General features: G+C 42.0%; 1 protein-coding gene across 2 annotated transcripts in view; it reads left to right on the forward strand.

Moving 5' to 3' along the window:
- LOC122249146 (dual serine/threonine and tyrosine protein kinase) overlaps window positions 1–10,000 on the forward strand; it is a 62,258-nt gene that overhangs the window by 49,805 nt on the left and 2,453 nt on the right. For both annotated transcript variants that reach the window (XM_043009767.2, XM_086550663.1), the window contains 12 exons: window positions 2,701–2,989; window positions 4,122–4,294; window positions 4,669–4,900; window positions 5,358–5,596; window positions 6,023–6,229; window positions 6,654–6,837; window positions 7,071–7,227; window positions 7,836–7,998; window positions 8,168–8,251; window positions 8,675–8,924; window positions 9,129–9,380; window positions 9,654–10,000. The exon at window positions 9,654–10,000 is cut by the window's right edge and continues 2,453 nt beyond it. In XM_043009767.2, coding sequence (XP_042865701.1) covers window positions 2,701–2,989; window positions 4,122–4,294; window positions 4,669–4,900; window positions 5,358–5,596; window positions 6,023–6,229; window positions 6,654–6,837; window positions 7,071–7,227; window positions 7,836–7,998; window positions 8,168–8,251; window positions 8,675–8,924; window positions 9,129–9,380; window positions 9,654–9,721 — 2,298 coding nt within the window. In that variant the 3' untranslated portion in view covers window positions 9,722–10,000. The remainder of the gene's footprint in view (window positions 1–2,700; window positions 2,990–4,121; window positions 4,295–4,668; window positions 4,901–5,357; window positions 5,597–6,022; window positions 6,230–6,653; window positions 6,838–7,070; window positions 7,228–7,835; window positions 7,999–8,167; window positions 8,252–8,674; window positions 8,925–9,128; window positions 9,381–9,653) is intronic.

Raw genomic sequence — 10,000 nt, forward strand, 5'->3', positions numbered from 1 at the left:
GCCACCCACCCCTCTCACTCTTACCCCCCACCCCGCCACCCACCCCTCTCACTCTTACCGCCACCCACCCACCCCTCTCACTCTTACCCCCCACCCACCCACCCACCCCTCTCACTCTTACACCCCACCCACCCCTCTCACTCTTACCCACCCCTCTCACTCTTACACCCCACCCACCCCTCTCACTCTTACACCCCACCCACCCACCCACCCCTCTCACTCTTACACCCCACCCACCCACCCCTCTCACTCTTACCCCCCCCACCCACCCACCCCTCTCTCTCACTCTTACCCCCCACCCTCTTGATTAAGAGAGAGAGAGAGAGAGAGAGAGGGTGAGAGCTGAGGGCGTAGGGGGTGCGAAGGAAGGGTTGTTTGGGTGCGTTGCTTGTTGCGAGGCTTCCTGACACTCTTTTTTTATACATACGCTGTTTACGGGGGATTTGAAGGAAGGTGAGAAGGGGGGAAGGGGGGCGGAGGGAGGGAGGGAGTATTTTGAGGGTTAGATGTTGGTTATGTGTTTGTGTGTGTGGGGTGGGGGGTGGATGGTGTTTTTTTTTTTTGTTTTTTTTTTTGGGGGGGTGAATGCGTGGGTGGGTTGTGTGGGTTTGGTGGGGGGGTGCTGTGGGGGGTGACCGTGCATCCAAGTGTCCGTGTTTGCTTGAATTATTGTGCTCACGTCGATTTGCGTCAGATAAACAAGACTGCAGATGACATAAAACCCCGAGGTATTCCGTGGCATCAGCCCCACGTGACCCAGACGAAGCACAATACCTGACATGGCATTTAGATGATTTTTTTTCTGTTTTTTTCTTTTCTTTTTTTTCTTTCTTCCTTTCTTCGTAAGCCAAATCCCGGACAAGGCTAGAGAAGAGGAGACGATAATCGCGACTCAAGGAAATGAACCTGGGAGGTGGGGGGGCGAACCTGACCGAGGGAGGATAAGGGGAGTGAAATGTGCTTTCATGTAGTTTTTTTGTTTTATTGTTTTTTAAGAGAGAGAGAGAGAGAGAGAGAGGAGAGAGAGGAGAGGAGATAGGAATAGGCATAGGAACTACGGCTAAACAGCTTCTTGTATATCAGTTCACGGTAAATTTTTGAAACATGCATTATTATATCAGGATAAAAGTAGCCATGAGACATATCGATACGCGTATTTCACTCTGGGAACGCCCTTGTGCTGTTTGTGCTTACGAAATATATCAGATAGAATGCCGTCCTTTGTACAGGATTTAGCTATACAGGATTCCATGCTCATTCCTTTCACGAAACTCCCCAAGCAGAGGACGCACATATCATTACATAGCGGACGAGTGTGTCAATGTGCTTGTTTACATAATTCACAGTCATTCTCTCCTCAGGACGATTTGAGACACCATACCCCCCCCCACCCCCCGGTCCTAATCTCGTGGTCAGAACATCTAGTCTAGCTGACTCGTAAATAACTCGTCTCTTGTCCTACCGTATCACTCATTCTGTTGAGTGATTGATTTGCTAGTTAGTGTCTTGCTAATCACCTCTCTTCCATCTCAGCCTGAGTGAAAAGTCTTTTTTTGTGATTTTATGTATGTATTTAGTCGTTACTCCAATGTCATACTCTACAATATTCTTGTGAATTTTGTGATTTAGACGATACATCAGTTGTATTTTGTAACGCTATATGGTAATAGTATTCTTCAACCTATGGTAATAGCTGTTGACACAAGTCTTGTATTATCATTTCTAAATGTGTTCAGAATAATGCGTGAGAAGAGGGATTTATGATGATGATGATAAAAGAGAGAGGGGAGGGGGGAGATCGAATGTAATATTATTCTATATGCATATCTTATCATACTCATATAAAGCCAGCCATGCATATTTCATTCATGTCTGTGATATATATATATATATATATATATATATATATATATATATATATATATATATATATATATATATGTGTGTGTGTGTGTGTGTGTGTGTGTGTGTGTGTGTGTGTGTGTGTGTGTGTGTGTGTGTGTGTGTGTAGTTAGAAAAAGATATATGAATATATGTATATATATATATGTATATATATATGTATATGTATAAGTACATATATATATATATATATATATATATATATATATATATATATATATATATATATATAAACAAGCAAACACACATCTACACGCGCGCGCGTATACGCACATGAACTTTGTGAGCTTCCCCATTTTTACTGACAAGAAGTGAATGAAGTAGACATCGATATAGATAATCACACGCACATTCATGCACGCCTCAGGTTTCCATACCTCATGGACCCCCTTTTCTGTCACACACACACACACACACAGAGAGACAGAGAGAGAGAGAGAGAGTTGTAGAGTTATAGAAATAGACGCTGGCATACAGGTATGACATTCATATTAATATATGAGGACCCCCGGAAACTTATACTTATTCAGTTTTATATGTTTTATAAACCACTTTTTTGGCCGACAGATAATGACCGAACTCTGTATATAGATATTGAAGCAGATACTCTCATACATACACATACGACACATCCATATACGAACGTTTTTCTCTCCCATGTCCCTACCAGTTCCTCACTCCCCGTTCCCTTTGGCCCTACTGGAAGTCAACAGCTCAGATATAGACCTATAGATAAACGCAGATAGGCCTATCTTAATGCCCCCCGCCTCACCATCCCTTCTTCCTCTGTTCCCGCAGGAAGTAAACGAACTGCGAGAGCTGAAGCGGCTGCACCCGGAGCTGCCGGTGCTGTTCATCCGCGTGCCCCTGCTCCCCGAGACCTTCAGCGACGACCTGCCCGAGTCGGAACAGCACGACATCCTGTGCAAGCTGCGCGTCCTACCCTCGCCCGTCCGCCCCGAACAGATTCCTCAGCAGCAGCAGCAACAGCAGCAGCAGCAGCAGACTCCTGTCATACCCACGGGGGCCACGCGGCAGCAACAGCAGGTCCCCGTCAAGCTGTTCCGCACGCTCTGTGATAACCTGGGTGAGTAGTGGCTCCGTCTTGAGCCTTCTCCTTCGTCTCATTCGTCTTCTTCGTCTTCCTATCGTTTGTTTGTGTATTGTTAGTGTTATCATAATTATTATCAATATTATTTTTATCGTTGTTATCATCACCATCATCATCAACAGCAGCAGCATTATCTTTATTATTATTATTATTATTATTATTATTATTATTATTATTATTATTATTATCATCATTATCATTATCAATATCACCATCATTATCATGATCTGTATTATTAAAACTATCATTGTTTTTCCTCCTCGTTTTCCCCTTTTTTTCCTCCGGGAAGCAATCAGGTGTTGGCTAGGTGTGTTTATTCCTTTGTTTGAGTATTTGTTCCTTCGCTGTTTTAGGGGGAAGTATGTGCAATGGCAGGTATTAGACAGCCAGTTCTTTCCTTTCCTCTTTTTCTTTTAGTTTAGTTCTTCTCGCCCCTTTTTCGTTTTCTTTTCTATTTTTTCCTTGATCGCAGTTTCCATCTTCAGTCATTATTTAATTGCCGAATCCAATAAATTCTTGCTGCTTACCCATCACATTATTGATCTTCCTAATTGATTGACGTGATTAAGCACATATTCTGAATACCAAATCCCTAGGGTGCCATATGAACGCACCTTAGCCGAGCGCTGACCTACTATACCTACGGTTTTGGCCCTGTGATGTAAGGTCGTCTGTTAAGTGTACTCGGAATTATGCGGGTGGCAGCGATAATGAGGTTAAGTGGAGTCACAGGGACTTTTTTTATAGTAGGAAATGCCCATTTTGTTTACAAATATTCTACTTTTTTTGTCTGTCAGGTTACCTCACAAAGCCACCATATTTTTTTCTATACTGTTTACATTTTCTTTTCCGCTGCCAGGTTACCTCAAGGACAAGGATGTGTTGTTTACACACATTTCCCTTCCCTCTGAGGTGGCCATCCAAATTTTCATCAGATTACTTCACGAAGATGCTTTATATCCCTACATACACCCCTCTCTCGCAAGACATCCCTCAAAGACTCGTCATTTCCTTTACACACGTTTCACTCTTTTCCCCTCATCTCCCAGGCACTCTCAAAATAACGCACGAGTCGATTTATTCCTCCTCTTTTCCTCTTCCCGCGCAGGTTACCTCACAATGACACCCGCGCCCAAGAAATTCCGATGTCGGCTGGTGGAGCACAGCTACCGAGTCGACAGCGAGCTCATCGACAGCTTTGACTCCTTCCCCAACGTTGTGCCTTACATAAGAATGATTTTGCAGTCCCACCTCATCCACACCTCGACGCTCCTGAACCAGGTACGAGTACGGCGCCCTTGAGCTGAGGTCTCTTTGATTTTTTTTATCTGATTTCCCTTGTGTCTTTTCTTATTTTAATACGAAAGCCAATGGTCTTATATAATTGTTCTTGTTGTCGTTGGTAGTAGTCATGGTATTCGTTTTAGCATATTTATCATCCAGGTTTATTTGTTTTCTACAGAAGCGAGATTTCAGAGCAATATACCACTACATCTATTTCTTATTTTCTTTTTTTTTTTTTTCTTCATGCCATCGTTTTTCGTTTTCTTTATATTCTTCCCTTTCGTTTCTCCTTTTCTTTTATCATCGTTTACCTCTTCTGCTCCATCTGCTTCATCTAACGCGAGACGCCCCCCCCCCTTGCATCCCCCCAGGGCCACAACCGGTGCATGCGGAAGTTCATCCTCTACGCGTTCGACATGGCGCGCGAAATCCAGATTACCCCAAGAAGGATCAGCTACGCGCGGGAGAAGGAAGCCGAGCTCTACGAGAACCTCATGGCCATCGCCTCGAGCAAGCAGGACGAGATCCGGAGTGTCATCATCGACACCATTGCCAACATGTCCGAGGATCTGCTGGAAAGGGCGGCCGAGTACGAGTTTCAAGGTGTGTTTGTGCGCGCGTGGCTTCGTGTTTGAATGCTTTGGCTTTGCGTCTGGTTTGAGAAAGTTCGAAGAGTTATTTCTGATAGGGTTTGTTTTTTCGTCATTAACATATTTGCTTTATTATTTACACGTGCTTTTCACAGTTTGGATATGTAATTTTCTATTTTTCGTCATTTTGTAAAGTAACCAAGTACTATAATCACCTTTTGTCAGTCTAATAGTTGGTTGAATTATTAATTTTGTATTATGAAGGTGATTTTAGAATTACCTCCCATTTCTGCCAAAGGTTCATATTTTTTAAATTATTACCGTCATTTTAATCATATCTCATGTATTGTTATTATAACTAGTAATGTTTTCGTTGCTGACATTATGATAATTATTATTACTATAACTATTGTTATCATCATCATCATCTTTGTCATTATTCATAAACCTGCCGTTTTCTCTCTCCCTAGATGTTGAAAACTTGCCGACCAGCGAAGTGGTTTGCGCAAGGCAGGTGCGAGTGTGCACGGGCGAAATCCAAGAGCTGGTCATCGGGTCCCTCAACACGGAGGTCGGAAGGCAGTTGGTTGACCGCGTGGACGTGATGCGAGAGTCGTACTTGGGCACACTGCAGCGGTGTCTGGAGAGCCTGGAGAAGGACTGCCGAGCCTGCGGGGAAGATCCTCATATTGGGGACGCCCTCAAACAGGTAAATAGAAAGATATGTCGAGGAAAATCTTTCCTTTACGCAAGTTGATGTATTGTATGAATGAGTTATGTCCCTAAGATATGTCACTCTCCCTTTGGATTAACCTTTGTAAGGATAATGATGAGTCAGGTTGTGTCGTGGGGTAGTATCATCCTTCTTTTAATCCTTACCTTGGGGTGAGGTCATCGTCAACACCAATATGCAAATTTAATATACCGCCATTTGTTAAAACCATTGAGAAAGCTATTATGAAGAACTATGAAAAAGGCTTTACAAGACATCCCCAAAATACTGTAAATGTTGAATTCGCCCATATTTTTTCTTTCTTTCTTTATTTATTTATTTATTTTCTGCTTATGTTACATTCTTACATCCTTTCTTTTCTTGTGACCATTTGCCACTATCATCACATTTATTTCTTCCTAGATGGTGAATGCTGCCTACCAGGTTGAGGTCACAGTGACCACCTCTTCATCCGTCCTGCGTTCTTTGTGGGAGAAAATGAAGCAGTTGGTGGCCGCCATGCCTGGGAGAACCCCGCCTATTATAGACGCGGAATGGAAGAGAAAAGTCGCAGCTGATATGATTGCCAGTCTCTCAGAAACAAAGCTCACAAAGAGCATATGTGCACAGGTAAGCTGGTGCTTTTTTTTTCAGCTCTTTTTTAATAAGTGGAATCTTTGTTTACTCTTATTTCTTTAGTTTTGTTATAAGGGGTGAAATTGATTGTGATTGTAGTACCTAATTCAGTGAAAGGTGAAATGAAACATAAACAGTATTTGCATTTACTTTCTCAGTTTCTCATGCCTAGCATGAGAGTGGCTTAAAGTCAGAAGTAGATATATGATGGCTTATGCTCTTTATAATCAAAACTTCCTGAAGTACAAAACTACTGGCTTTCACAATACATAGCTGAAGCTCCTCACAATCACACCTTATAGAGTGCATAGCTGATGCTCTTCACAGTCACAGTTCCCTAAAGTACATAGGATATATCTTCAGAATCACAACTTCCCTATGTCCATTGGTGATTTCCCTTCATAACCTCCAATTGCAGTTTCGTGAAAGGTTAAAAAGCAGCCACGACTCCTTCCTGGGGAGTCTGAAGCAGTTGGAAACTCAGCTCACCAGCCGCTTGGAGAAAACGGAAGAGCAGCAGACACGGATAAAGAAAATTGACGCTCCAAAGCTCGCTCGTCTCTCACTTGAATCCACGTCTCTCAGGGATATGATACTCTTCGGTGAGTGTTTAGGACCGGAAAGAGGATTTTAGGGAGAAGAGCATCACAGGTTGGTGATAACAAAGTTACCAGCTTACAACACAATTTTGCCAGAGTTGTTGTGAGGTTCAGTCCACCAGACAATTATTTAGTTTCAATTATGATTTTACTGTTGCAGAATTGCAACTTAGCTTATATCTATCAACAATAATGCATCTTAGTTTATACTCATCAATATGTTTTCAATTCGACAGGAATGCCAAGACTGGACCGCGAGCTAGGCAGGGGTCAGTACGGGGTGGTGTACGGCTGTGAATCTTGGGGAGGCTTTAGGCCATGTGCAGTCAAGTCCCTCGTTCCACTAGATGAAAAGCACTGGAACGACCTAGCAATGGAATTCCACTACACCAGGTTTGTCCCCATGGCCTTTTTCTCATTGGTAATGACTCTCATGGCATAGCTTTGGCTTGACCATAGGTGGCATGTATTCCTATTATGATAGGAATATATGCATAGTATATGCATTTTAGTGGTTTTATAATATTCATGCTGTTCATTGAAGAACCACAGTCCTTAAAAGTAGGCCTAAATTGTTTTTGTTTTTTTTAATTAATTGGGGGATAAGTATGTATTGTAGACAAGAAGAAAAACAGCTAAACAGGCTTCAAATTAGCCAATTCCCAGGCCTCATTACCTATTTTAAAGACACCCATAGTTTGATGGGTTTTAATTTTTCTGTCATGGGTTAGAATTGTTGGACATCAATCATTTTTTTTATTTATTATTGTTTCTTTTTTATGTATGCATGTTTTTCCCAATTTTTAAAGTCCTTCACTACTACAGAGAGAGCTATGTGTGTATGTTTATAGAAATAAAAGAATGTGAGAGGGATAGACAGTTGATATGCACTTGAACACATTGAAAATATGGAATTAATCAACAGTTCAACTATTTTTTCAACTCTTTTCCCACAATCACAAACTTAAAATGCAACTTTCAAGTGTCCCCTGGTTTTGCAGAAGTGTTCCAGAGCATGAGAGGATTGTGGCGCTGCGAGGAAGTGTGATCGATCACACTTACGGCCAGGGGGAAACTCCAGCCGTCCTGCTGATAATGGACAGGCTGACTCGGGACTTATACTCTGCAATCAAGCACGGTCTTGATTGGCTAGTCAGACTACAGGTCAGAGATGCTGGTGTTGAGCTGTTTGATACACGTACTTGATTCTTACTATGTATTTGTAATTATTTTCTTCCTTTTCAAACCTGTAATATGGTTAGTCCTTGCACAAGAGGTAAAAGTTGTGATGATTGGGAAGAGAGGGAAATGTATTGATTTCTTTTCTTTGCAGATTTCTCTTGATGTCACTCAGGGTATTAGGTTCCTACACTCCCAAGGTCTTGTGCACAGAGACATAAAACTAAAGAATGTATTGGTAAGTATTTCCTCCTTTGTTCTCTCATTCTTGTTCTTCCTTTCTCCATCCAATAGAAAAAGAGAAAATATCAATGAGTGAGCAGAATCTCATTCCTGTCTTTCATTTAGACCAGTTGTTTTGAGTGAATAGATCAGAGTTCAGTTGTCAGAATCAATCATGATGATTTCCCCTTAACCCATTCACACTGGGGCGATTCCAGCTTTGAATGGTCATAATGCCAGAGTTTTTGTACGCATAAGCCTAATGCCTCGAGATTCTCGGGTGCACAAGCCGCGATCCTGGGCTGCCCACTCGCTCACCCTGAGCACCAGCCTTGCCCAGATATCTCATCACCGGCATCTGACACAAAAACCATGAAACATGTCAGCATGTCATCCGGCGTGAATGGTTTAAACTAATCACCTTTTTCTTTCCTTGCAGTTGGACAGAAGTAATCGAGCAAAACTGACTGATCTTGGTTTTTGCAAGCCTGAGGCCATGATGTCAGGCAGTATTGTTGGCACTCCTATCCACATGGCCCCAGAGCTTTTCACCGGCCACTATGACAACAGTGTTGATGTGTACGCCTTTGGTATACTTTACTGGTACATCTGTGCTGGCCACGTGAGGTTGCCCCTCATCTTTGAACAGTGCCAGTCAAAGGACCAGCTTTGGACATGTGTTAAGAAAGGTGAGTAGATTCTTAGAATATTTCTGTGGATTCAAAATGAGTACAATATCTCTGGTTTGTAATAAACAGATGTAAGTGTTCCATCTTTGTTAGATAAAGGAATTAGTATGTATCTAGAAGCATTCACACTAGAGCCTAGGCAGCTTTCAACAAATACAGTATATATCAGCATTGTCAGAGAAATTACAACCCATTTGGTTTCAGGTGCCCGACCCGAAAGACTAGCACAGTTTGACAATGAATGCTGGGACCTAATGCAAGAATGTTGGGCTGGAGACCCTGCTAAGAGACCGCTGCTTGGTGATGTGGAGCCACGGTTGATGCGCATAATGGAGGGTTATGCAAAGAAACAGCTGGAATACAAAGAGCAGTGGCATGATGATCAACATAATGAAGATGATAGTAAAGTTGACTCAGCCATAGATGCTGTGACAACCGAGCAGTGTGGCTTCATAGGTTAGTGTAGCCCAAGCTCACCCCTTCTGAGGGTGAGCTGAAAAGGGTCTCAATTGTAAATGGAAAGATTGCAGGTATTTGTAAAAATGGTCTTTTATTCTCTTTGTATTTTTGTATGATTGTAAAGAATGTGTGCCTTTAGATACAACAGAGATAGTGTGAAGATGTTTAAGCAGCATCAATAACTTAGATGCCTGAAAGTTATCAGAAAAAAATAACCAGTCCCTCCATTTTTTTTATTTTTTTTTTACTAATCAAGTAACTATTCTACAGCACGAGAAGATGAAACACAATTGGGCAGTATGGGGATGTACAACCTTAGTAGAATGCTGTGGTGGTGAGTAGTGTCTTGGGTGCCATGACAGATACACTAGTGCTTCAGTCAAGCCTCTGAATATAGCGTTGATCAGCTGCTTTGATAAGATGGAAGATGGGAAGGAAAGTCAGTGTTTGAAATTCTCATTGTTATCTTTGTTGTTGTTTTTTTCAAAGAAACTGGAGCTTCAGGCAAATTTAGCTAAACATGTCCTAAAAAAAATATTAGTGATGAATCCTGTACTTCTTCAGCAAAGCTACTGTGGAAACTGCATTACAGGGTCACTGCATTCTGTGTCTCAGTA

This window comes from Penaeus japonicus, unplaced genomic scaffold (assembly GCF_977035675.1).
Source record: "Penaeus japonicus unplaced genomic scaffold, GWHDUDI00000001_assembly GWHDUDI00000024, whole genome shotgun sequence".
Classification (NCBI taxonomy): domain Eukaryota; kingdom Metazoa; phylum Arthropoda; class Malacostraca; order Decapoda; family Penaeidae; genus Penaeus; species Penaeus japonicus.